The sequence below is a fragment of the Zeugodacus cucurbitae genome, chromosome X, assembly GCF_028554725.1.
Source record: "Zeugodacus cucurbitae isolate PBARC_wt_2022May chromosome X, idZeuCucr1.2, whole genome shotgun sequence".
Classification (NCBI taxonomy): domain Eukaryota; kingdom Metazoa; phylum Arthropoda; class Insecta; order Diptera; family Tephritidae; genus Zeugodacus; species Zeugodacus cucurbitae.
This window is the reverse complement of record NC_071672.1, coordinates 27,793,235-27,821,095: the sequence shown is the minus strand read 5'-3', so window position 1 is coordinate 27,821,095 and position 27,861 is coordinate 27,793,235. Positions and strand designations below refer to the sequence as shown.

At 33.6% G+C, this 27,861-nt stretch overlaps 2 protein-coding genes and 1 long non-coding RNA gene across 16 annotated transcripts in view; 2 read left to right on the top strand and 1 right to left on the bottom strand.

Annotated features, from left to right (window-relative positions):
• Positions 1-9,825, top strand: part of LOC105219485 (calcium-dependent secretion activator) — a 70,137-nt gene extending 60,312 nt beyond the window's left edge. For all 12 annotated transcript variants that reach the window (XM_011195652.3, XM_011195654.3, XM_029045081.2 and 9 more), the window contains 4 exons: positions 5,205-5,514; positions 6,131-6,511; positions 6,640-6,779; positions 6,851-9,825. In XM_011195652.3, the coding sequence (XP_011193954.1) occupies positions 5,205-5,514; positions 6,131-6,511; positions 6,640-6,779; positions 6,851-7,058 (1,039 nt within the window). In that variant the 3' untranslated portion in view covers positions 7,059-9,825. The remainder of the gene's footprint in view (positions 1-5,204; positions 5,515-6,130; positions 6,512-6,639; positions 6,780-6,850) is intronic.
• Positions 9,826-11,307: 1,482 nt separating this feature from the next.
• Positions 11,308-27,861, top strand: part of LOC105219487 (glutamate receptor ionotropic, kainate 2) — a 79,056-nt gene continuing 62,502 nt past the window's right edge. The window contains exons 1-9 of one of the 3 annotated variants that reach the window (XM_054235474.1): positions 11,308-11,431; positions 11,609-11,870; positions 12,014-12,172; positions 12,283-12,534; positions 12,745-12,911; positions 15,044-15,271; positions 15,336-15,488; positions 15,552-15,755; positions 15,852-16,055. In XM_054235474.1, coding sequence (XP_054091449.1) covers positions 11,777-11,870; positions 12,014-12,172; positions 12,283-12,534; positions 12,745-12,911; positions 15,044-15,271; positions 15,336-15,488; positions 15,552-15,755; positions 15,852-16,055 — 1,461 coding nt within the window. In that variant the 5' untranslated portion in view covers positions 11,308-11,431; positions 11,609-11,776. Of the gene's footprint in view, positions 11,535-11,608; positions 11,871-12,013; positions 12,173-12,282; positions 12,535-12,744; positions 12,912-15,043; positions 15,272-15,335; positions 15,489-15,551; positions 15,756-15,851; positions 16,056-27,861 lie in introns of all 3 variants that reach the window. The other 2 variants (XM_054235472.1, XM_054235473.1) reach the window with 2 other exon arrangements.
• LOC128923079 (uncharacterized) lies at positions 15,739-16,647 on the bottom strand. Its single transcript, XR_008472158.1, has 2 exons — positions 16,482-16,647; positions 15,739-16,412 (listed from the first exon to the last, which is right to left on the bottom strand). It is a non-coding gene; the product is annotated as an uncharacterized LOC128923079 (long non-coding RNA).

The window sequence follows — 27,861 nt, the reverse complement described above, 5'->3', positions numbered from 1 at the left end:
GCAATACAACATACATACATTTATTATAGATAGCAATCAAGTATAGTAGACTGCCAACTATGAATTTACCAGTCACCTTATACAAGTGGAGTATATATATTCAATAATCGAACGAAAATAAAGATAATGATATACATAGATATTGATTTGACTTTTAGAAAATATAAATATCTTTTCTAAGACTGCTCTCGAGAAAGCAAATGTCGATTTTAATTGTCCTATGTTGTAGCCGATGAATTACATTAGTATTTTCCATGACCCGTGCAAATTTCTTAAATTCGTCTAAAATACCATTCTTCTATGCCTAACAGCTGAATATTTATTTTATTATTATTTTTTATTTTTACAACTTGTTATACTCTCGCAACAAATGTTGCTAAAGAGAGTATTATAGTTTTGTTCACATAACGGTTGTTTGAAACACCCAAAACTAAACGAGTTAGATATAGGGTTATATATACCAAAGTGATCAGGGTGAAGAGTGGAGTTCAAATCCGAATGTCTGTCCGTCCGTCCGTCTGTGCAAGCTGTAACTTGAGTAAAAATTAAGATATCTTGATGAAACTTGGCACACTTATTTCTAGAAATGAGCAAAATCGGACCACTGCCACGCCCACAAAATGGCGAAAACCGAAAACACATAAAGTGTCATAACTAAGCCATAAACAAAGTTATAAAAGTAAAATTTGGAAGAAAGCATCGCACTATGAAGTGGCATATTTGGATGTAATTTTTTTGGGAAAGTGGGCGTGACCCCGCCCCCAAATCGGTTATTTGTATATATCTCAAATAATAACCAATAAAGCTATATAAACCAAACTTTATGTAGTCGGTTCTCTTACGTACCCCATCACACACCATGAAATTAGTTGAAATCGGATAATAACCACACCCACCTCCCATACAAAGGTTAGGTTGAAAATTACTAAAAGTGGGTTAACTCACTTACGAAAAACGCCAGAAACACTAAATTTCACATAAGAAATGGCAGATGGAAGCTGCACTCAGATTTTTTTACAAAATGAAAAATAGGCGTGGCATCGCCCTCTTATGGGTCAAAAGCCATATCTCAGGAACTACTCGACCGATTTCAATGAAACTTTGTTTGTAATAGTTTCCTTACATCCCAATGATATGTTGTGAAAATAGGCCAAATCGTTTCACAACCAAGCCTACTTCCTATATACCAAAACTTTGGAGACGATCTGAATCGTTTGCTTTACAATATATAAAGTAAGCACTGGTGAAGATATCGATGCAGAACTTTGCAGTAATACTACCTTTATAGCGTGGCAGCCCCATTCTAAAAATCACCGAAATCGGACCATAGGTTTCGAACATGAGGACCTCGGTGCTTCTAACCTAATATTATGGTTTCCAACTTTCGATGGACTTTATACAATATATATGACGCATATGTGGGTTAAATTGTGTATTATATAGTATAAATAAAGTTAAATAAATAAATTGCGAGAGTATAAAATTTTCGGTTACACCCGAACTTAGCCCTTCCTTGTTTCAACTAAATTTTGTAGTGTGCTGTTGCAATGTGTTCTAGTTATTATAAAAAAAGAAATCTTTCCAAGATTTGCTTTTAAACATTGAAAAGTGTTAATTGCTTATAGGCATGGGTTTGTTATTTTATAACTTTCGTTTATACACTGTAATACTTTCCCATGTGAAGTAGTTTTGAAAAGCGCTTCTTCGCGGTTCGTCAATTAATTGTAACAAAGTTTCGTAAAATCTTGTATCTATTGTTGATAAATAACTGTTATCACTTATTTTCAAATTGTATGGTATTCTATATTTCTGAAATAAACCTGATCTTATTATAATCGAAAAAAATAATCTATACTAAACTTATCCAAAGCTCCAAAAGGCAGTTTTAATTATAAAACTATTGGTAATTAAATAAATACATCTTTTTTCACATTGAAAAGGGAATTTTGATTTTTATTCAACTTTAAATATACGATTCTTCGTTTGGTTCTAATCTTGAGTTATTCAGAAGCTAAAATTAAGTGTTTTAAACCTTCATTAGAAATAGCAACCAATGTTTTCATTTTTATACTCTCGCAACAAAAGTTGCTAAAGAGAGTATTATAGTTTTGTCCACATAACGGTTGTTTGTAAGTCCTAAAACTAAACGAGTTAGATATAGGGTTATATATACCAAAGTGATCAGGGTGACGAGTAAAGTTCAAATGCGGATGTTTGTCTGTCCGTCCGTCTGTCCGTCCGTCTGTCCGTCCGTGCAAGCTGTAACTTGAGTAAAAATTGAGATATCTTAATGAAACTTGGAACACGTATTCCTTGACACCATAAGAAAGTTAAGTTCGAAAATGGGCGGAATCGGACCACTGCCACGCCCACAAAATGACGATAACCGAAAACACATAAAGAGCTATAACTAAGCCATAAATTAAGCTATGAAAGCAAAATTTGGTACAAACGATTGTTTTAGGAATGGGCATATTTGGATGTAATGTTTTTGAGAAAGTGGGCGTGGCTCCGCCCCCTACTAAGTTTTTTGTACATATCTCGTAAACTACTAAAACTATATAAACGAAACTTTCACTAGTCGTTTTTTTCAGGTATTTCCTTATATAGTCCAAAAACGGAGGAAATCGGATAATAACCACGCCCACCTACCATACAAAGGTTATGTTTAAAACTACTAAAATTATTTAATTCAGTAAGGAAAACCAACAGAAACCTTAAATTTCATTATAGAAGGAACAGAAGAGCTGCACTCAAAATGGTAAAAAAAAAATTTAAATGGGCGTGGTCCCGCCCACTTATGGGTCAAAAACCATATCTCCGAAACTACTCGACCAATTTCAATGAAATTCGGTTTGTAACATTTTCCTTGCATCCCAATGATATGTTGGGCCAAATCGGTTCACAACCACACCTACTTCCTATATACCAGAACTTTGAAGACGATCTGAATCGTTTACAATACAATATATAAAGTAAGCACTAGTAAAGAAATCGCAACAGAACTTTGCACAAATACTATATTTATAGTGTGGCATCGCCCTTCTAAAAATTGTCGAAATCGGACCATACATTTTCTTTTTTATCGGAAATATAAGTAAGTCTCTCAGATATTTTGAAGAAATTCGGAGGAAATATGTTTTTTTTTTAATAATATGTCTCCGTCCCTAAAGTGCCCTGGAGACGATCAAATAATTGCGTCAAACAGTGCATATGTGTTAGTGATGTTAAATCGTGTGTTGCCCGCAAACGTTCAAATTAACACGTCAAACATCAGTTTAGTTTTGAGCTCGTAACGAACGGTCATCATGTCATCGTCGGATGATGACTATCTGTTATTGGCATGTGCTGCAATTCTTAAGGAAAAAAAATCCCCATTTTTGTATTATTTTATATTATTTAGTTTATTTTATTATATTTTGATTTTACTTTATTTTATTTTATTATTTTAATTTATTTTATTATTTTATTTAATTTTATTTATTTGTTTTATTTTTTCCGCTTCGCTTCATTTCACTTTTCTATGTCCTCTCAGCTTTAAATCTTCCCTGCAAATGAGCTCATGCTTGTCAAACATGAGTGGAGACGATCAAATTATCGTCCGTCAAATAGAAATATCAAAAATTTTTGATTTTCATCAAACAGAGCCGACAACAGGTCGGTGTAGCGTACGTGTAGCCGACGAGAACCGACGACACCAACACACTTAAAGTGTTTGACGCAATTATTTGATCGTCTCCAAGGCACTTAAAATACTCACCTAAATAACTCACCTAACTCCCATATACATAATATTAGGGTTTCCAACTTACAATGGACTTTATACCAAATACATATATGACGAATATGTGGGCCAAATTGTGTGTTATATTAATGAAATTAAATAAATAAATTGCGAGAGTATAAAATGTTCGGTTACACCCGAACTTAGCCCTTCCTTACTTGTTAACTCCATTTTTATTTTATTTCCAAAATGTTTTGCAATTTGTACTAAAATAATCTTAATTTCTCTTGTTATTAATATTAAATATTACTGCTATTTAAATATATTCAAATGCATATAAACAAAATTTAGACAATTAGTGGCTCACAAATAATTTCCATTCCACCTATAACTTAGGGTTAGGTTCAGAGGCTGGTATAAGTAAAGGACTCCCTAAGTATGGATCGCAAACAAGCCCTTACTTACGAGGCGTCTAATGTCCATATACATATCTATATATAATAAGATCTGACATACAACACGAGCCTGGAAACAGCACACAAGATTTTTTAAATGCAAGACTATAGGATATTTTGGATCGCATACATTCCGCTTACAATTGAAATCGTCTTCTTCTTGCTAATAATATCTCTTTTCGAGCACAAATGTGAAACCAAATTGTGAAGTATGATGTGCTGTCTTTCAGTGTTTCCAGAGCTGGAGCTATCGCGAAACAATACCGATCTTAGCTGGATATTTTATAGCCTGTTTTTGTTTCCGCCCTTTCATAAGGCTATAAATTTGAATCGCAAGTGTTGGAGAATAGCAGCACTACATATTTATTATGTTAGAAGTTTCTGTTTTTCTTCGTATATAACTGTAGATATTATTACTGTTGACTACCATGTGCATGGTCTTACTGAGGCAGTGTAGTGTTATTTTTAGGCTGCTAATTGTTAGATTTTGCTTTTGTTATTTACATTAACTCTTATTTTCTACTTATTGTAGATGTCTCCAAGTTTAAGCTTGCGCTAATTAAATGATTTTCGAATTCCCAAAAACATCTTTTGCATGTATTAGAAATGTAATTGACTATTCTAAACATTTTTGATTGGGGTTAAATAGAAGGCTGTGAATGAAGTTTATAATAATTTGTGTTGTTAGTTAAACTAAAAATATTATATTTTAAGAGTTAGAGGCATATGATCATTTGCAAATATGCGCTAAAAACATACAGATAACATTTCCTTTTAGAAAAGCTTCACAAATTTGCTGTTTATATTGAATTATTTCATGCCATATTCAAGGCAATTGCACACATGTGAAATTTATGATATTTTTCATACATACATATGTACATACATATTTAGTATTTGAAATATCAGTAAATTATATTGGAGAGTTTATTGTTAATTTTTCGTAATTTCTTCATTTGTCTCCCATTCCTATTGATCGTTAACAATAAACTCCATATTCTCTTCGCTGGAATGTATGTATTTAGAAATGGTTGTGCCACATCCGAGGATCTCTTTTGGAAATTAGATGCCTTACAGTCATTCATCCGTGATCTCCATTGGCCCGATGCAGAGTTTCGTCAACATTTGGAGCAACGCCTAAAAATGATGGCAACTGAAATGATTGAACAATGCATCCAGCGTACGGATTCATCATTTCAGTCGTGGCTAAAGAAAAATGTGGCCTTCATTTCAACCGACTATATAATACCTTCGGAGATGTGCGCAATGGTTAATGTGATATTAGATGCTAAAAATCAAAGCTTTAAATTAACTACAATAGATGGTATTGATTTGGTACGTACACATTTTTTCAATGCAATGCATTATTTACTTACAAATTACTGCTAACATGAATATATATTATATTATTTAAAAGATATATGTACAATATGTTTTTCTTTTGACAATATTTTATGACGATACGACTTTTAACTGATTTTGTTCTTTCTATTACTTTATATCGCGAACTCTCAACTGAAAAATGATTTATTTAAAAAACCTATACAATTTGGAAATCAAATTTCCCTATTGCGTACCACTTTTTAGTAAAATGGTGACCTTTTACATACTATACAATCATTATAAGATCCGGGATGGCCAATATAAATAGCGATACAGTTTTTATTTTCCAGAATTGCCAACTATTTTTTTTTTTAAATAACCTAACTATTGTGATGAAAAAAAGCGCTGAACTGGCAATGTCGCTAGCTCAATATATTTGGTCGCTCACCAAGTAATTTCGAGTTTTAGTGCAATTTAAACACGATTTTTTTATTGTTAAAACATTATATATTCAAGTTTTACACGAAGAAATATGTATGAATGGGTGGCCGGTGCTTATTTCTGATATGTTTATCTTATGTGTATATAGACGTAATGGTTAAAACTGTTTTGTTGCATATGTTTTTAGTACAAATTTCATGCAAAGATTGATGACCAAATCGATAAAGCGAATGTAGCCATGACACAAGGCCTGATTAGTAAACTTATGTCTGTGCTAGAGTCGACTTTGTCGAAACTGGCACGGTACGACGAAGGCAGCCTTATTGGTTCCATACTCAGCTTTACAAACGTGTCCAGCTCAGGGAAGGATCTCGGCCAAGGTTATGTAAATTTCTTTCGTAACAACATGGATCAAATACGTGGTAAAATCGGTGACGATTTGTGGACACTAAACTTTTTCGAACAGTGGTATACACAGCAGATTAATATGCTTTGTAATTGGCTCTCCGAGAGGCTAGATCATGCTCTCCACTATGCTCAAGTGACGTCCATATCACATATAACAAAGGTGCGTAAGTAATTATGAAGGCATTGTCATCTTAAATTACATATAAATAACATAGAGAATTGTAAGCTAATCAACATTCGAATTATATAACACAAAATATAAATTGTTGTTTCAATTATCATTCGCAGAAAATTTATTCCGATTTCGAGCTTCAAGGCGTTTTAGAGGATAAACTCAATTCCAAAGCATATCAAACTGTTGCCCAACGCATGGCCACTGAGGAGGCGACGTGCGCGTTAACCATGCCCGATGTCGTCGAGTGTGATGAGTAAGCAACAAATCAAATCGTTGTTATAAATTATGGCTTGTTTAATATTAAAGTACTACACTTTATTGCAGCAACGGGGAAGCACTCAAAGGCGAAGGTGGTGATGAAGATGGCGCCGGTGAAGAAGGTGGTGGTGCTTCGCGTGGTTTACCCAAACCGAAAATTGCCGCCGCGCAAGCAGCGGCCGTAACTAATGTTGTGGCTGGTCGGGTTGGCAATTTATTAGGAAAGGGTATTGGTGGACTTAGCTCAAAGTTGGGAGGTGGCAGCTGGTTTTAGAGCCAACACTGCGTAATGCATTGATATTAAAGTGTTTAAAAGCGCCACAATAATTGTTGATATTACAGTGGTTACACAGCATGCAACCAAATAACAAATCCACAACATAAGATTTTACGTACATGTATATGCCTGTAATTGTGTACTTGCACGTATATGTAATCTATATAAAAAATATCTATAAATACGAATTATATAAACCTAAATAATACCTACGTTTCTACAATAGTTAACCATAAAAAATGTTTGCTAAACCGTATGACTACTCATGAAAATAAAGTTTAATTCAATAATTAAAGTCAGTTAAAAAACATTTTCTTCCTTTTTCGGCATACCATTTAATAAAAAACGAGCGAAAAGTTAAAATATTGTTACTTTAGTAGCTAAGGCGCATATAAATATTTATACTAATATACTAAATATGTATTTAAATATACATACATTCACATATATACATATTTAAAACCAAGCGTCTCACTGACATATTGCATCGATTTCTCGATATAGGGGATTTCTTTTCAATATTAACAGCAACATTTGTGCTATATATAATTATTATATAATTCCATTCCGATGCATATACATACTTATATGCATGCATTATATTCAAATATATTGTGAACGTTATCTAAAATTAGGCGAGAGTATAGAAAATATTATTATAAAATTTTACATAAACAAATTAATTTAAATATAAATAATAATAAACTGCAACTCATTTATCGCGAGAATCTTGCGGAAATGTTCTTAATAGATAAAAACAAAAACAAGGCAATATACTCACCTTGATACTCTGAGCCAAGTCCATGCAATATAAACGACAAACATATAACAAAATCTTCAATACGATACACAGTAACACTAAAACGCATTTCAATAACAGCTTAGTACATGCATACATATGTACACATGTATATATAGCGTGAGTTAAATTTTACTGATCAAGAACAACACCACGAATAATATTGCTACAAGACCATCAACACAACCAGCGTTCCAATAATAACCGAAATCCAGCAGAAAAATAATAATAATAAAAAAAAACAATTAAAATGTTCAATATACAATTTTTCATGTTATTGTGCATACAGTAGTTTCCCCGATATAAAGCGCATTTTATTCAACGAAAAGCACAAATAACGAATAAAATTACCATATATTTATTTTAACATAAATTATTATTAATTTTAAATTTTACGTTTGAGTTTTTGGCAGAAGCAAATTATTTGAGTAAAGTTTTTTATTTTAATTTCATTTTTTCATTTATTTATTATTTTATTTTGTTTTTATTATTACATTGCAACTAGTTCATTCATATATACAAAAGAAAGACTAACAAGCAACTATTTGAGTAAAGTTTAACAAAAAAGTTCAATTTGAAGTAACAAATTTTCGCATTTTAAATTATTTTTAATATCGTATTATATTTTTATTTATTATTATGGAATTTATAATATTATTTTTTATTATAAGAGTGACTAGAAAGGTCACTAGCAATTAGTTAAGGGGCATATTAGATTACACTGTTTCCGCTTATATATGAACCTGTTTTTTACTCGGAAAACTACTGTATGATTATCTTCTTTTGTGCATACATATATTGTTAGATACAAATTTTTAAATTATATAGTATATCTAAAGGAAGATTTGTGTGTATGATATGTGCAGTGAAATATTTTCAACCAAATCAAAACAGTTTGCCAGTTATTACCCCAAATATGTGCAAAAATTTGTATCTTATATCCTGACTGTAAAATTTTTGTTTACCGCTGCTTTACAACCTATTACGATTTGTTATATATGTATAGTTGCAAGGAATTGTATAGAGAAAATCAATAAATCAACACATATGAGCACAGAAGACGAATTAATTTACATACAGTACTGTATTTATGTATGTTGTATATACATATATAACGGCATGTTCGAAATACGTACATACAGTTAACTCACGGTAACTTCAATGCATCTAAATTGGACCAACAGCTAATACTTCACACATTATACATGAATACAAAAAGAAATACCACCGCAAAGGTACTAAATATTGAGTGAAATGGAAAGTAATAAAAATGTATTTAATTTCATAAAAAATGCATCACACATTGATAATTACAAAAAATGTGCGAACTTGGTTATCAATGAGTTCAATTTATCGTGAGTGTGCTGTGTATGTACAAACAATGTATATGAGATATGTACTGCTGTACATACATATGTACATATATGCATCTGTGGAGTTAGAACAATTGTTTAGCAAATAAAGCAATCAAACAAAAAGCACCAAAAACACCAAAAAATATATGGAATCGAATTATTGTAATTTAATTATATCAAGTAGTGATTATAATTATAATAAATATTACTATATACCGCATTGAAACTGCATGTACATTACATATATATATACCTTTACGATTAAGTCTACAAATGTACGTAAATATATGATAATAATATGCAGGCGCATGTATACGCAAACACATACATATGTACATATGTATATAAAATATATTTGGTAGCATATATATAACCTAAACCTACATACATACATATATGAGTATACATACATGTACCATGTATGTAGATTGTACATAAGCACTTTAAAGCTTCTTTACCATACGTGCTATTCGTACTTGGAGGACGGTCATGCATACCATGTAATGCGTGGTTTTACCTACATATACATATGTATGTGCATGCATGAATGTATAAATTGCGCATATTCCATTTTCACACCAATAATAAAGCGTTTAATTCATGCAACCTACCAATAGCAATATTCATTATTATATTTATATGTATGTACATATGTACATACACATTTGTGCACGGTAGACCTAACGCAAAGGATTGGTAACTTAGCTCTCAGATATGTATAAAAACTCGTAATAATCGAAAACTTCTGTTTTGCGTAACTTAACAAATGGAGAACGATTACATAAATTTTTCATAAAACCTTACATATACAGAAATTTCACAAATATTTAATTACAGCTTTCGGATTAAAGTTTTTGATTACAGTAAAAAATTAAATAAAAAAATGCTTTTCTACATGGAATCACAGAGTATGAAATGAAGTGTAGTTTTTGTGGAATCATAATCCTTACACTATTAGTTTGATACTTGAATATTAACATATTTTTATTGGTTTTTGTTGTCATGGAAACCGAATTTATCGATATCTCCGTTGAAACCCTTAAAAAATCAATTTCACAATTATTTAGTTTGGACCTACAATTTAAAAAATTTTAATTATTTTTTTCATTTAATTTTTAAGTTTTAAATTTAAAAATTTCCATTTATAAATTGTGCCACAGCTGATTCGGAATTGGTTTTGTTTGTATTCCGAAAGACACAGATCCAGTCAGAATCTGTGGCAACAATTAGAAATCAGATTGCTTGCAATTCTGACAACTAATTTGGCATTGGCGCTCTATTTTGAATACTCCCAAAACTAAAATCTGTCTGGTTCCTATATAATAATTAAGATGATGGATTAAGTCGATCCTTTCGGTAAGCTAATAGTATTATTCTCGCTCCAAAAGCATGAAATGTTATATTTCTAATTATATATTTTAATAAACAACTCGTTGGATGTTAGAAGGAGTGCCCTGCTTTGACCAATAAGAGGAATTCCAGCAAGATAACTTATGCATCCATCAGTCCGGACCTTGAAAAAAGTTATTACTTCCTGTTCCTTCGAATTTCCGGTGGAAAATATTCGCCTGAAGAGAGAGGGGCTTGTGAAAATCGACAGTCCCAGTTGTTTGCCAGTAAATACGAGGTCTTTTATGAGAGTGTCATTATTTATTTCATTGAAGTGGCTGTAAGTTACCAAACAAAATGGTGGATATTTACTACAACCGGATCATTACAACTATGCTAAATAAAACCTTGAATTCAATGCAAAAATAATGGATTTTTTTTCTTATGATATCAAAATGTGCAAGTTGTTGTGGCCGAAAGCTGGTCCAGAGCTCAATAAAGAAAACCTTACAGCAATATATGGGAAATGGTGTTATGATTTAGGGCTGTAAGAATGTAACGAAGTGGGTCTACATGTGACTACGTGACTTCCGTTTAGGTATTTGTATTTGCTTCAACTTCGGTTAGGATTTTGTACGCCTATCTTTCCTGACAACTATATTTATCTCGATTAGTTGAAGGTGTTACAAAGTACCGTTAGGTATATAACCTGTGCAACATGTTGCAAGAGTGTGAGGTAAGTAAGGTAATTGATTTTATTTTCAACAACCCTAACAATCTGACGTTAAACACGGGGGCAAAGCAAATTTTCTTTTACAGTTGTATGGCTTTGGTATTTCAATTCAAAAGCAATAGCTGTTTATTTGGAAACCGTGCTACATTCTCTGGTGTTTTATAATCGATATATAATTAGAAGTTAAAATGTGTACTTGGGTATTTTCACCCAAGAAGTGTGTTTCAAATATTATAAATTGGATTGTTTTGATAATTGTATTGAAAATTAATTATATATATATATATATATATATATATATTATAATTACTTATAATCACAATTTTATCAGGCAGAAGACACTAAGTTATTCGTCGCGTATTTAACAAATTTGTGTACAATTATTACTTAATTATGAATATGGATTATGCTCTGGTTCAGTACTACAGTGATCCACAGCTAAATACATTAAAAAATCAAAACGTACTTGAAAGCAAATAACTAACGGGGCATCTTAAAAATGAGTTTTGATTTAAAGCGAACACATCATATTTATTTACTTATACTGGTCGTAGTAAAAGCATCATCAACACTGCCGCCAGTCATCCGCATAGGTGAGTAAAATTTTATATGTGTCTGTCTTCGAATCGCTAATCGTTCTAATGAGGTACTCGCATTCTTTTTATAATTACTCTTGGTGAACACCGGTACCTATATATATACATATGTATAAAGTATAGTATATTAATAATCGTAGGTGCCCTATCTTCAGACATGCCAGATGGTCCAATCGATCTCGCATTCAAATACGCCATACAAAGCATCAATAGCGATGTTAACTTGTTGCCCGATACGAAACTGACATTTGACTTACAACACGTGGGCAAGGATGACTCCTTTCATGCCTGCCAAAAAGGTAGCGCTTAGTTTTTGGTTTGTTAGTATTATACAAAGCAGTTTAAGAAAGAATATTGCAATAATGCTGAATATATGTGTAATTTTCTTTATTTATATACATATATCGAGTTTGCGGCCAAATCGAGACAGGTATACACGCGTTTTTCGGACCATTCAATGCTTCATTGGGCGCTCACATTCATTCGATATGCGATGCACTTGATATACCGCACATGGAATCTCGTATCGATCAGAAGGAGGCCAATACAGAGTTTTCCATTAATTTGCATCCAGCGAAGCAGTACGTGAACTTAGCATTTGAAGATATCATACGTTACCTGAATTGGACCAAGGCAGGAATTCTTTATGAGAAAGGTTTTGGTATGTTTTACGGATTTTAAAAATTTTTTTAATGCGTTTTTCGCATGAGCAAACTCGGGTCGAACTTGCTATTTGATTAAAACTTCAAAAAGTAATATTTCATAAGGTAACCCGTGACCGTATCGGTCCTACATTTTCTTTTATTAATTATATAGTATTATAAAGCAGTGAGCAATACAACAGCTAATACATACTTTTTATGAATTTCAGGAGTTCTGCAGTTGCGAAAATTCGGTCAAATGTATGACATAGAAACATATCTGCGTCTGGTGACTCCCACAACTTACGTTAAAATATTGAATGAGCTCAAAGACAAAGAAATTCACAATTTAATAATCGATACAAACGCTGCACATATTTCCATCCTTCTAAAAGGGGTAAATTACAGTTATCTCCCATACAAACAATTTGTATAATATAGATATAAAAACGAATTGATGTTCGTTAATCTCGCAAAAAGTCGAGAACGGCCAAACCGATCTGGCTAATTGTAGTATTGAAATATTCGGGGAAGGCCAGGAAAGGTTTAGAAAATAAGTAAATATGGAAAAATTGTGAGGAAGATAATAATAAGAGAATTTTAGTTGAATTGACAACAAAAATATAAAAAAAGAAAACAAAAAATAATAATATTTTGAAGGTTGTCATTGTTGCTTTGTTAAAATACTTTTTACATTGTTTAATTGTATAAGATTGTGTCGATAGTCCAAAACAAGTAAGGAAAGGCTAAGTTCCGAACATTTTATAATCTCGCAATTTATTGATGTAGTTTTATCAAGAATACACACAATTTGACCCATATATTCGGCCACTAGAATAACGAAAATCATCATATATAGTATATGAGGGCTGAGGTAATTCCTGAACCGATTTCAATAATTTTCACCATCAATGTATAACGGGAATAGGGGCAACTTGGCACCTGTTAGTAGGCAGATAAACGGTACATTCGGCCTGAAATTACTCGTAAATTGCAAAGCTGACGAACTAGTCGCATGCCTAACATCATCTAATTTGTGGCAACACATAAAGAATCGCCAATTAAATTAAGATACGAGTGTTTGTGCAACAATATCAAACTGCGATTGTAGAAGCAGTTGGAAATGGTAATGTCGCAGTTGACACCTCGATGGATTAATAACATTTCCAACAGATTTCTGTCACTTCATGGACTCGAAAGAGGAGCTTATTCATCGTGTTTTCCTGACATGAAAACACAATATAATAACCATAAATGGCTGATTGAATGACATATTTTGGTAGTAAAAAAACTAAAATGTCAATGATCTCAATGCGACAATTTAGAATTTCCTTCCAGGAGAGTTGACACTGCTACAAACCAGGATGACGTTGTAAATTATCCCACAGATTATTTAAAATTGCCAGAACTATCAACACTAACTTTGCAATTAAAAGTAGTGTGAGTTGTCATCATACTGCGTAACATAAATTAACCTCGATTTGCAATAAAACAAGACTGGCTGTGATTAAGGTAATCAATATCGTCACCGAAGCCAAGATTGAGCCAACTATGAAATTTGCTCATTTGTTACATACTTCACTATACGATTAAAACAATTCAAAGTTTAATAAATTATGATGATTTACGCTTAATACGGATCTACAATAATGTATGTCAATCAATACACCGACACCAACGTTTTCGTCTTTATGCGTAAGATTTTTTTTTACTATATTGAAAAATTTACGAATTTAATGTATACCTTAGCCACAAAAACGTGTCGGGTCTGCGACCACTTGTACCTAATATTGTGCTGGAGCAGAATGCTGCTGGAAGATCCAATGCTCTTCAATGAAGAGATTATATCGACCCTCTCAAATACGTCTTGATATTGATCTGGTCGATATATCCACTTCTCTTGACATATTTTTTTGTTTTCTAATCAGATCTCTGCGAATCCGTTAGAAGATGACCGAAGGTAGGTTTTCATGTAGAGATCATCTCGAATAAGTTCTGACATTAATCTGGTCGATGTATCCATTTCCATCCACATAATTTCCTGTTTTCTAAGCGGATTTCTGCGAATGCGTTCGTGTACAGTTTTTATGGCTGAATTGGTTCCAACTACGCGAGGATGACCACTTCTCTACCTGTCTTGTATTTAGCTTCGCAATTTACGTTTCTATTAATTAGCATATTGGAGGATGAATTATAATTGATAACATACATACATAATATGTACATACATATGTATATTGTTTGGACACTAATAACGTTGTTGTATAGTCATCATCATTTATCATTAGCTCTTTGTAAGCTTTGGCCTGCTGAACAATACGAGTCCAAGCTACTCTGTCTTTTGCGGTTTCTTTCCAGTGTTTTAGTTGGAGCTTCGTTTAATTCGTCCTTTCTTCTTGATCTTGAAAATCCATTCACGTAATAGGTCCTAGCCATTTTATTCTTTGCGTTTTAATAAATCGCACCACGTCTTCGCCTTGAATTAGCTGCATAGTACATGACTTTAACCTAACAATTAAATTATTTCAGATTCTGCAACTGCAAATGAATGAATATAAGTATCATTACTTATTTACTAGTTTCGACATCGAGACATTTGATTTGGAGGATTTTAAATATAATTTTGTGAATATTACCTCATTCCGTCTAGTAGATGTCGGCGACGTAAGCGTTCGAAACATTCTCAAAGGTATGGAGGCCTATAACTACGATTATAATTATAAAACAACTTACTACAGAAAGCTGCGTACCATAAAGGTTTAGTAAATCCATCAATTCTCATATAATGTGATAAGACGATTTTAAATCCGGTTAATTTCAGACGGAACCCGCCGTGGTGTATGATTCTATTTATGTATTCGCAATAGGATTAACAAGCTTAGAACAGTCGCTGACTCTTGGGGTTTCGAATGCTTCATGTGCGAATGAAAGTCCGTGGGATGGTGGCTTGAGTTTAATAAACTATATAAATTCCGTAAATCTGCTATGGTATATTTTACCATTTTAGCTATTGACAAATGATTCTCGTTTTAAAAAGGTTGAGTGGAGGGGGCTGACAGGTCCTATACAATTCAAAGAAGGGCGGCGTGTCAAATTTAAATTGGATCTTGTAAAACTTAGACAGCACTCCTTAGTGAAGGTGGGAGAGTGGACGCCACAAACTCGTCTTAATATAACTGAGCCTTCATTGTTTTTTGATGGCGGCACTATGAATGTTACACTAGTTGTAATTACAATATTGGTGAGGAAAATTTATTTACTGACATTGTGGCATTGTTGAATTATTTAAAATATAAGTTAAAAAAGCACTAAAATTATTTTTATGTTGTCGTTAAAGGAAACGCCTTATGTGATGATGCACTATGGTAAAAATTACACAGGAAATGAGAGGTTCTTTGGGTTTTGTGTAGACATACTGGAGTTGATAGCGCGTGATGTTGGATTTGATTACATTCTTGACCTAGTGCCCGATCGAAAATATGGCGCACAAGATCCATTTTCAGGCGAATGGAACGGAATGGTGGCGCAACTCATGAAATATGTAAGTAATATCAAACATCCTCAATAGTTCGTTCTCCTCCTTCTGAAACCAATACCGACTGTCACGGCAAACATGTATGGCAGCATTGTCCTGGTAAAAAATTGGCGGGCTGCTGTCCCAAACAGATGATTGACAGTTCATCCAATAAAAAGATAGATTCATAGTCCCAAACATTTTACATATCCTTCCTTAGAAATTGAAAGCTGTACAAACCGTCAGCAAGATCCTCTTGCAAAGTTGTGATTGGTAGAAAATCTTTCGGATTTCTTTAGATCATATCAGTAATAATTCAAAGAATCTGGTCCATCGAGATTTAATTCATTTTTATGAAAATTATACATCTTCCCACTGGTGCGTCTGAAATTGTTTGGTTATTTGTATTTGATTGGTTAGTGTTGTATTTATCTTTTAGTTTGATCGCATTACCTATGTACATCAGAAAAATTGATATTTGTGCAACATTTTTTTGTAATTCTCAAAAGAAAAACAATAGCTTATTTCTGAGTATGCAGTTATGTTTATTAATGCTTTGTTTCTCTTTGCCGCACAAAAAATCGACGACAACACTTTGCTCATAGCACCATTAATGAAAGTCCACCAGGGATAAAGGGATGTCCAACTTATTCCAGCGTGAGAGCGCCTCAAAATAAGCGTTTTTTATAACAATTTGAATTATTGCCGGACCAGACAAAATACAAATTTTTGGGCCTTTAAATTAAAATACCCAACATTTATTACGGTTAAAAAAAATTTTATACTGTATTTTTAATATAAAAAATACATATTTAAATTTCTTTTAGCGATATTAAGGTACGTTAAAATTGCTTGTTTTCGAACTTTCACTAATAAATAAGGAAAATTATCACTTGTCAACTGACAATTGATAATTTTTTTACAATTTTCCATGAAAAATTAATTTCCCTATGCTGCATATCATAAAAAATTTCTTTACCCTCTTTTAAATTTCGCGTTTACATTTATATTTATTGTTTTAAGCTCTTATAAGTAATCTTGCACGGCGGTTAAAAATGTCTCTGTCGTATAATTTTTTTAGCAACATTTCAATATGGCCGTTCCAGTTTCCCAATTGCGAAACGTCAAAACCTACTGATTCCAGTCAACTGTCAAAGATTGGTAGGTTTTGACGTTTGTCCGTGCGCTCTCACTTCCAATGAAAATAGAGTTGGACATCTCTTTATCTCTGAAGTCCACTATGCAAATCGGGTCGCTTCATAGAAAACAGGTATACATACATATGTGCAAAAGAATGTCTGTTAAGACTAGCTGTGTCAAATAAAGGGTGATTTTTTAAGAGCTTGATAACTTTTTAAAAAAAAAAAAACGCATAACATAATTTCATTTAAATGTTGACCGCGGCTGCGTCTTAGGTGGTCCATTCGGAAAGTCCAATTTTGGGCAACTTTTTCGAGCATTTCGGCCGGAATAGCCCGAATTTCTTCGGAAATGTTGTCTTCCAAAGCTGGAATAGTTGCTGGCTTATTTCTGTAGACTTTAGACTTGACGTAGCCCCACAAAAAATAGTCTAAAGGCGTTAAATCGCATGATCTTGGTGGCCAACTTACGGGTCCATTTCTTGAGATGAATTGTTCTCCGAAGTTTTCCCTCAAAATGGCCATAGAATCGCGAGCTGTGTGGCATGTAGCGCCATCTTGTTGAAACCACATGTCAACCAAGTTCAGTTCTTCCATTTTTGGCAACAAAAAGTTTGTTAGCATCGAACGATAGCGATCGCCATTCACCGTAACGTTGCGTCCAACAGCATCTTTGAAAAAATACGGTCCAATGATTCCACCAGCGTACAAACCACACCAAACAGTGCATTTTTCGGGATGCATGGGCAGTTCTTGAACGGCTTCTGGTTGCTCTTCACCCCAAATGCGGCAATTTTGCTTATTTACGTAGCCATTCAACCAGAAATGAGCCTCATCGCTGAACAAAATTTGTCGATAAACACATTTCGAACCGAACACTGATTTTGGTAATAAAATTCAATGATTTGCAAGCGTTGCTCGTTAGTAAGTCTATTCATGATGAAATGTCAAAGCATACTGAGCATCTTTCTCTTTGACACCATGTCTGAAATCCCACGTGATCTGTCAAATACTAATGCATGAAAATCCTAACCTCAAAAAAATCACCCGTTATTTCTTACTGTGGTTGAAAATAATTGATAGTCTAGCCTTAGTGAGAATTTATCTCATTCTAGTTTTATTTTCATTTTGTCATCGCTTAAATACAATTTTTAAATATATCTTAAGTAGCTAATTATATATGTATGTGTGTATGTCTATAAGTATATTTTATATGTTGCACGATAAGGGGTTATTTCAAATGCACACAAGCAATTGCCCAAATGTATTTTTATAACCAATAGGTTATCTTGTGCATACATATAAATATGTTTGTTTATTAATAGTTGAGTGCATGCGTGTTGCATATAGATGCGTGCCTCATATAAATGTATGTGTGTTGCATGTATGCATGCCACATATAAATGTATGTTTGTTGCATGTTAATGCATATATCTTATCTGTTTATTTATATATACATATTTATGTTTCATAGCTCTTCGGCTTTGCTAAGACTAAAATGAATGCATGTTCAATGATATTTGAACATATTGCCGAGGGAAAGAAATTATAATTTAAAATTAGTGAACTGTATTAAGTTTATAAATATTCTACCGGTTTGGAATATTGACAATGATCCTATCAGCAAAATCCGCTTTACATTTATAACGGAAAGGCATAATATTACAATTACTACTAACACTAATGACAGATGTCCGCTATGATTTCTTAAACTTAACTCACTTAATTTTAATTCGTTGTTGCTGATCGTCTCAATGTCTTCTCTTAGCTTCCTCTGGTCTTCGTTGTCGTCTATTTTATTTATTTGAAGAATAGTTATGTGGTCTTCTGCAATTTCCTTTATGGTTGTTACGATCGGGTCCAGCTTTGGATTGATGTCGCTCTGCATTTTAAATATCTGCATGCCGATTAAAGTGATGCCTTCGAATCTTGCAGTACACCCAGACTTGATTGAAAGAATCCCTTGTGCTGGAATCACTAATATCTGTGTATTGCCCTTTTGACAGTTTAAATGGATGGTGGAATTTTTGAATACTTTAAAGATCCAAGTATTTTCTTCAAAGAGTTCTGACCAAAATATTGATTTAGTCACTTCCTCATATTTACAGTTGGTGTGGCCGCTTTTTAATAACGCTGAAAGTTCGCATGTTTGATCTAAAGCAATTTGCCATGGAGATTTTCTTTTGCATATTAAATGGTTGTTAAAGCTTTTTTTTTTGCTTTTAATACTCTTCATGTGGAATTACTATTAATTTGTATATTTCTGATGATTCACTTTGTATTAAAGGTAGTTCTGCCTTTATGACTAATTTATTGTCCACAATTAATCCTCGTGTTTTCATCGAATTATACACATCTCTTAGTTGTGTGTTGGTTTGTTGTCCAGGTATTAACAACTTTGCTGGCAGCTTGTCTTTTATTAAATTTACGTCTTTTATTATTTACGATCAAATCATGATTGTGACTTAAATATTCGTAGCGTTTTCCTAGTGATAAGGATATGACATTGCAAGCCTCTTCAAACTCAGATAAATGCTGGCAATGATCTTTTATTCTAATAATGCAATTTGGCAATTTGGTCTTTTCAATGTGTTGTTGGAAAGCTTTAACGTCACAACTCGAACACGACCATCACTTCCTGGACTTCCTTTCCAAGAGGCCATGTGGTAGGCTGTGTATTTTAATTTTTTACGATGACAATATCTCCTTTTTTAATATTATTAGCAGGAATTTTCCACTTATTTCTTTGTTGGAGCGTATGTAAATACTCATCTTTCCACTGATTCCAAAAATCTCGATGAATTTTTTGCGCTAATTTCCATTTATTTAACCCTTTCGAACCTGAAAGCAACCAGCAGGAAACTTCCTGGTTTATTGATTACTATAGCTTTAGTATAGGTCTTAAAAGTGGAAAATTTTGAAGTGGAGTCTCTACCCCCTCCAGGAGGGCCTAAGGGGGGTGGGACATATGTGTCCATTCCGTTGTTTTGAGCGGGACGTACAAGTCCCGTTGGGTCTCTATATCACATAACTCAATAAAAACTAAACAGTATGTTGTATATTTTTTATCAACTAAAAATCATTTATTTTGAAGGAAAAGTTAGTAAAACTGAAATTATATTTCATAAAAATATTAGATAAATCATCGTTTATGATAAGGTACGAAACAATTCTTACATAGTGGAACTTGACACTCTTCACATATCGTTTTAGTGCGTTTTTTAATATTATTGAGGCGACATCCAGCACATCTTCGTCTTCATAGGATATTCTGGAGACTTACGCATTAGTTGGAGGCGCTCGTTTGTGCACTGTGTTATGTAAATAAACAAGCTTTTAGGAAATATTTTATTGAATATTTCTATTACCGAGTCAGATCGGCTGAAATGTGCAGCAATGTTAGGGATTCGTTGAGCTTGAATTATCTTACGCGGCTGGAAACTCTCATCAGGTATTGACCAAACCGTAACATTTTCGACGTATGGCATATTATTATTTTCGCCGCTTTTTATTGATTGCAAATCATCATTGTTAGAAGTATTTCCTTCATTATTTTCGTCAGATTTGTCTATTAGACAACTTTCATAATCAGAGGGCTCGTAATTATCTTCACTTCCATCTGAAAAATCGACGTCAGAAAGGTCACCAGATGCGTCACACTCCATAAGCTGGACTAATATATCCTCCTCATTTAGTTTTCTTGACATTGTGCAAAGTTTGTCTAAAAAAACAGGTTTATGGTACATTTTTTCGTAAATTACTAAAATTTAAAGAATGTCGGCAAGCTCTAATCGGGACCTATTTATACCAACAAATAAACCTAACGGGACACATAGATCCCATAAATAAAAATTCCCATAATAACACTTAAAAACTGAAATATTACTAGATTATATAATTATATATTACTTACAACTATTACTTACCTATTTACAGCGATCCAGAACACTCTTTTGAATACTTATATTCACAAAATCACTGAATATTCACATGAAAATAGCAATTGATGCAAGCACAGTAACATTCCGAAGAAAGCGAATTTAACGAAGCTTCTTCTATGGTAAAACTGTTGACATTTCTTCAAAAGTTAGCTTAGTGTCTCCAATCGCTCTTTTTAAGTGGTACTTCATTCCTTTGACTCCTGCTTCCCACATTCCTCCAAAATGTGGGCCTGCCGGGGGAGAAAAATGCCAAGATATTTGATCATTCGCCAAAATTGATGACACTTCATCACTGCATCTTTGAATTCTTTATCAATATATCTGCTGGCTCCAACAAAATTTGTTCCATTATCGGAGTACATGTGAAGACTCTTTCCCCTTCTGGCAAAAAATCGTTTTAACGCTGCTAGAAAAGCTTCAGTTGATAAATCGCTAACAGCTTCTAGATGTATCCCTTTGGTTGAAAGACATACAAATACTGCAACATATCCTTTAAATGATTTCTGCCCACGGCCTTTAGAACATCTCATCTGAAAGGGCCCAGCTTAGTCACCTCCGGCATAGGCAAAAGGACTTGATGGTGACACTCTGTATTCTGGTAAGTTACCCATCATTTGCGTTGCTGTGATTTGGTTATATCGTATACATTTGCAACATTTTCTTATACAAATTTTTATTGCATTTTTTAAACGTATAATCCAGTATTGTCTCCGTATTACTGCTTCTGTTAACCTATTTCCACCATGTATAGTGGAATGGTGAGCATCTTTAAAGTGCTGAACACAAAGACGACGACACGACACGATGTAGCGACGGCTAATCACAAATGTCGCTTTGAAGCCAGCGTCTTGTACATTTTGAAGACGGCAGCGACATATCAAACAGCAATTTCATTGTTGCCGTACTAACATCTTTCACTTCAATAAAATTTACATATTTAGTTTAAAGTGAAATTATTTACGCAAAAAATGTAAAAATGGTCGATTTATTTATTTTAAATAATCGATTGTTATTATAAATGATATATCAAAGCTATTTTACGTTTCTGCTGGCAAAATAACGTCATACTTGTGAGAACTTTGAATAGATTTACATTTCGCATGTTAGTGGCAGCTCTACAGCGGCCATTGTCGTCGGCAAAAATAGAAACATTTCTAATTTGGCGACAACGACAACTACAAGCCTGTTGTCGCGTAGTCGTGCTGTTGTCAAAAAATCTGTGCCCATAAGAACGCGTGTATTTTAATATTTGACAGATGTCGCTCGTCGATTGTCGATTGTCGTCTTCTATGTGTTCAGCACATGATTATTAGAGAACTCAAAGAGAGGATTTGCCTATAATTATAGGATGCTTTTTGTCATACGATAACTCTGCGTTTGTTAGTCTTCCTCCAACTCTCATAATTCCATTTTTAACTAAAAATGGATTGAGGTTGATTATTTGACTTGTATTGCTTATGTGTTTGTCATTCGATAATTTGTTCATTTCGTCTTTAAATAATTGCTTTTGAGTTTCTCGAATGAATATATTTCTAGCTGCTTGGAGTTCGTTTGCAGATAAATTTATAATTTGATGATTTTTTTGTTTTTTACCAAATCGAAGTATATACGCTACTACTCTTTGTAGCTTCAACCAACTAGAATATCTGCTTAGTAAATTTTCCATAAATTCAGTTTGGTTCTTTGATGTCAATAATATTCTTGCTGAATCGCTTGTGTTTACTATTGGCCATTGACTTTCAGATAATTGGAGCCATTTTGGCCCATACCACCAGATGTCTACATTCAATATTTTTTCTACGGGAATTCCTCTTGATGCCACATCCGCTGGGTTGTCTTTAGAGCTTATAGGTTTCCACTTTAGTTGAGAAGTAAGCTGTTTGATGTCTTCAACTCGAATTCTTATAAATTTGTCCTTGTTCTTTAAATTTTCAATCCAAGCTAAGGTTATTGTTGAATCGCTCTATGCATAGATTGTTTTCACCATATTGTTGATTAACTTAGATAATAGGTGTGCTGCGCAAAGTTCTAATTTCGAAATTGTTTTCCGATATTTTAGCGGGTTTGCTTTTGTTTTTGCTGTTGAAAGTTTAACATTGTTCCCTTTTTTATATATATTACTGCGGCATAAGCTCTTTCTGAAGCATCACAGAACCCATGTATTTGAATCTGGGAATCCATATACAGTGGCTCACAGCTTATTTCATGCATATGAATTTACAAAATTTGAAATGTTATATCTTGACAACAAAAACACATATTGAAATAATTCAAACTCCTAGTTGTTAATACGAATATGTAGTTTATAAAATATACTTCATTTATTATTTTTAGTTATTATTCAATAACTTATAAACAAAAAACCAGAAACGTAAACAAATTTCATATCACAGCTTATTTCATGCAGTGTACTTTTAATTAAAAATAAGATAAATAATTTGTTTAAAACTTGCTTAATACTTAGTATGATATCCGTTACCTTTTAATACAGCTTTTAGTCTAGCTGGCATGGACTCAACTAGTTTTTTTGTAATTTCTGTCCCAATTTTGTTCCATTCTTCCAAAATAGCACTTTTTAGCTGTTTCTTATTACTGATGCGGTGTTTACGGATGTTATTTTCTAACAAAGACCATAAATTCTCGATCGGGTTCATGTCAGGTGACTGGGCCGGTGGATTCATTAAATGTGTACAATTCCATATTAGCCAGGACTGTACTATTGACGCTTTGTGTTTAGGATCGTTGTCCTGATAATACCGGAAATTTTGACGGATCCCAAGTTTCTCGGCACTTTGGATTAAATTTTCTTTCAATATATTAAGGTTCAAAGTTTTGTCCAATATACTCTCAATAAATACCAAATTTCCAACGCCGGCTGCAGACATACACACCCATACCATAACACTGCCCCCACCATGTTTAACTGTTGGCCTAATGTTACATCTCTGAAGCTCAGTATTGGGTTTCCTTCACACGTAAGCCATTCCATCTGAACCGAAAAGGTTGAATTTCGACTCGTCAGCAAAAATTACAGTATTCCAGAAGTTAAAATCCTTGGTTTCCAGCTCCATTGCAAATGTAACTCGGCTTAGTTGGTTTTTTTGCTAATGAATGGCTTCTTTCGGGCTACTCGGCCAATGAAGTCATGCGCACGTAGTACCCGACGCACAGTTTCAGCACAAAATGATTTCCCTAGCTCTCCCTGAATCTCTGTAGTTAACTTTGGAACTGATAATCTCGGGTTTTCTTTAACTTTACGCGGAATTAAGCGCTCGTCACGTTCATTGGAAATTTTATTTGGTGCGTTTCGGCCTTTATTTTGAATGCGACCTTCATGCGCGAAACGCTCAATTATATTTTGCACTGTAGCACTACTTAAATTTACAATCTCAGGATTTATTCGCTGTGATTTTTCATTTTTGAAAAGGTTTATGACCAATTCTCGCTGCTCAATCGTTGTACGGGGGCCCATTTTACTCAAATTGGTACACTGGTGTACTCGACACTCAAAAAACACATTAAAATTTTGTTCAAACTATCACTGAATCCCAGCCCTAAGATTTGCAAATGCCTAGTACCACAACCCAAGCAACTGGATTTCTCCACAATATAGACAAGTGGGTGCATGAAATAAGCTGTGAGCAAAATTTCTGGAAGGTAGCTGAAATTCTTGTTTTCGTAAACGTAAGATTGTTCTTCCAAGAACTTTATTTAGCATACTATATTAGTAAAGCATTGTAGAATATATATTCATCAACTTTTTTTTCTTAAGTGTCTTACTTTCCATTTTATGCCAATATAAACTGAAACAAGTAAGGAAGGGCTAAGTTCGGGTGTAACCGAACATTTTATACTCTCGCAATTTATTTATTTAACTTTATTTATATTATATAATACACAATTTGACCCACATATTCCTCATATATATTGTATAAAGTCCATTGAAAGTTGGAAACCATAATTAATTAATAATTAATTAGAAGCACCGAGGTCCTCGTGTTCGGTATATGGGGCCTTAAAAACCTATGGTCTGATTTCGGCGACTTTTAGAATGGGGCTGCCACACTATAAACATAGTATTTGTGCAAAGTTCTACACCGATATCTTCACTAGTGCTTACTTTATATATTGCAATGTAAACGATTCAGCTCATGTTCAAAGTTCTGGTATATAGGAAATAGGCGTGGTTGTGAAGCGATTTGGCCTATTTTCACAACATATCATTGGGATGTAAGGAAACTATTACAAACCAAGTTTCATGGAAATCGGTCAAGTAGTTCCTGAGATATGGTTTTTGACCCATAAGTGGGCGACGCCACGCCCATTTTCCATTTTGTAAAAAAATATGAGTGCAGATTTCATCTGCCATTTCTTATGTGAAATTTAGTGTTTCTAACGTTTTTCGTCAATGCGTTAACCCACTTTTAGTAATTTTCAACCTAACTTTTGTATGGGAGGTGGGCGTAGTTATTATCTGATTTCTTTCATTTTTGGACTGTATTAGGAAGTGGCTAAAAAACGACTGCAGAAAGATTGGTATATATAGCTCTATTGGTTTGCGAGATATGTACAAAAAACTTAGTAGGGGATTAGATTTTGCTCATTTTCGAAAGCCAAGAAATAAGTGTTCCAAGTTTCATCGAGATATCTTAATTTTTACTCAAGTTACAGCTTGCACAGACGGACGGACGGACGGACGGACAGACAGACATTCAGATTTGAACTCCACTCTTCACCCTGATCACTTTGGTATATATAACCCTATATCTAACTCGTTTAGTTTTGGGTGTTACAAACAACCGTTATGTGAACAAAAATATAATACTCTCTTTAGCAACATTTGTAGCGAGAGTATAAAAATTATAGTGCATGAAATAAGCTGTGAGCCACTGTAAGTTCCTATCCATCGTGGAATCCGAACGTTTTCTATTAAGTTCAAATTTTCTATGAACTGCATCCATTCTTTTTGTAGATCTTCTGATAGTAGGTTATCCCAGCTGGATTGCAGAGACCAAAGTTTTTGTTGGATATATAACTTTGCAACTACGATTATGGGAGAGAGCCAGCCCAGTGGGTCAAATATTTGCGCAAGTTGAGAAAGAACACTCCTTTTTGTTATACTCTTAGAGTTTTTTATATTAATTTTAAATTGGAATTGACCTTTCTGTGGGTCCCAATGCAGTCCAAGGGTTTTTACAGCTTCATTTTCCTTTATTTGAATGATTTCATTATCTCCAGTATTAGAAATGTTTTCAGTGATACTGTTATGATTTGATAACCATTTCCTGAGATGAAATCCAAACTCTTGTACTGAATCTGCTCCTGTCATAAGATCATCCATGTAAAAGTCTTCTTTTATTATTTTTTGTAACTTTTTATTTGGACACTTATTAGCGATTTCAATTAATTTACGAACAGCTAGATATGATGCTGATGCGGTTCCGTATGTTACTGTTGTTAGCTCATATTCATCCATTTTTTGCATATTATTTTCACGCCATACAATCCTGTGATATTCTTGATCCTTTTTTGCTATTTTAATTTGCCTGAACATTTTTTCTACGTCAGCAGTGATAACAATTTCCCAAAGTCTCCATTTGAGTATGATATCGAATATGTCTCCTTGTAGTTTGGGTCCTGTACACATAATATCATTAAGGCTTCTACCATTGGATGCTTTTGCTGATGCATCAAATACTACTCGAAGTTTTGTTGTTATATTATTTTCTTTTATAACCGCTTGATGAGGTAAATAATATTTACCTTTTTGATTCTCATCAACTTTTCTCATATGTCCAAGGTCTATATATTCTTTGATGAATTTATTGTATTCTTCTTTGAGTTTATTATTGCTCTTGAATTTATTTTCCATTGATATTAGACGCGCTACTGCTTGCTTACGCGATTCTCCTAGTTCTTTTTTTGAATGGAATTTCCACAATAAATCTGCCATCTGCATCTCTTTTGGTAGTTTCTTCGAACTGCTTTAAGGTGGTGTCATCTTCCTTTATATCTTCACAAGTTGATATGTCTTCGGGTTCCCAAAATCGTTCCAAATTAGTTACCGCTGTCGTTATTTTGCCAGTAACTTTTTCCTTTATTATGCCAGATAATATCCAGCCGAATTTTGTCGCTTGGCCAAGAACACCGTGATCTTTTTTAAATCCGCTTTCAATTATACTGCTAAATACATCTCCGCCAATTACCATATCAATTCTGTGTGATTTGTTGAATAACGGATCAGCAAACGTATATTTTTCCCATATTTTGAAGTTGTAATTAAATGAGAGATCCGGTTGTGCGCTGGTTAAAATTGGTAAACCTACGGCATTTACCTTTTCTTTATGATTACTTAAAAATCTTGGTTTAATTTCAACCTCAATTGTAGCTTTTGATTCGCCTACTACAGCGTCACTTAAACCATATAGTTTTGTTTTTGTTTACATCCTCGGCAACTTTAATATCTGTGCTGCTTCTTCGGATATTGTGGTTATTTGCGATCCTTGATCTATAAGAGCGCTTAGCAATATATAATCTCCACCTGCTATCTTTGCTCTTATTTGAGCTGTGGCTAGAATAACCGCTTATGAAGTAGTTTTTGTGGACATAGCTTTTTTGCTCTCCTCGGTTTCGTTATGTAAAATGTCATGATGGTTTCTAGAACATCTCTTGCAATTGATTTTGCTGTAGCAAATTTCTGCCCAGATTGATTTAGGCACCTTTGGCAGACTTTGTTGTCTTTTACATATTTAA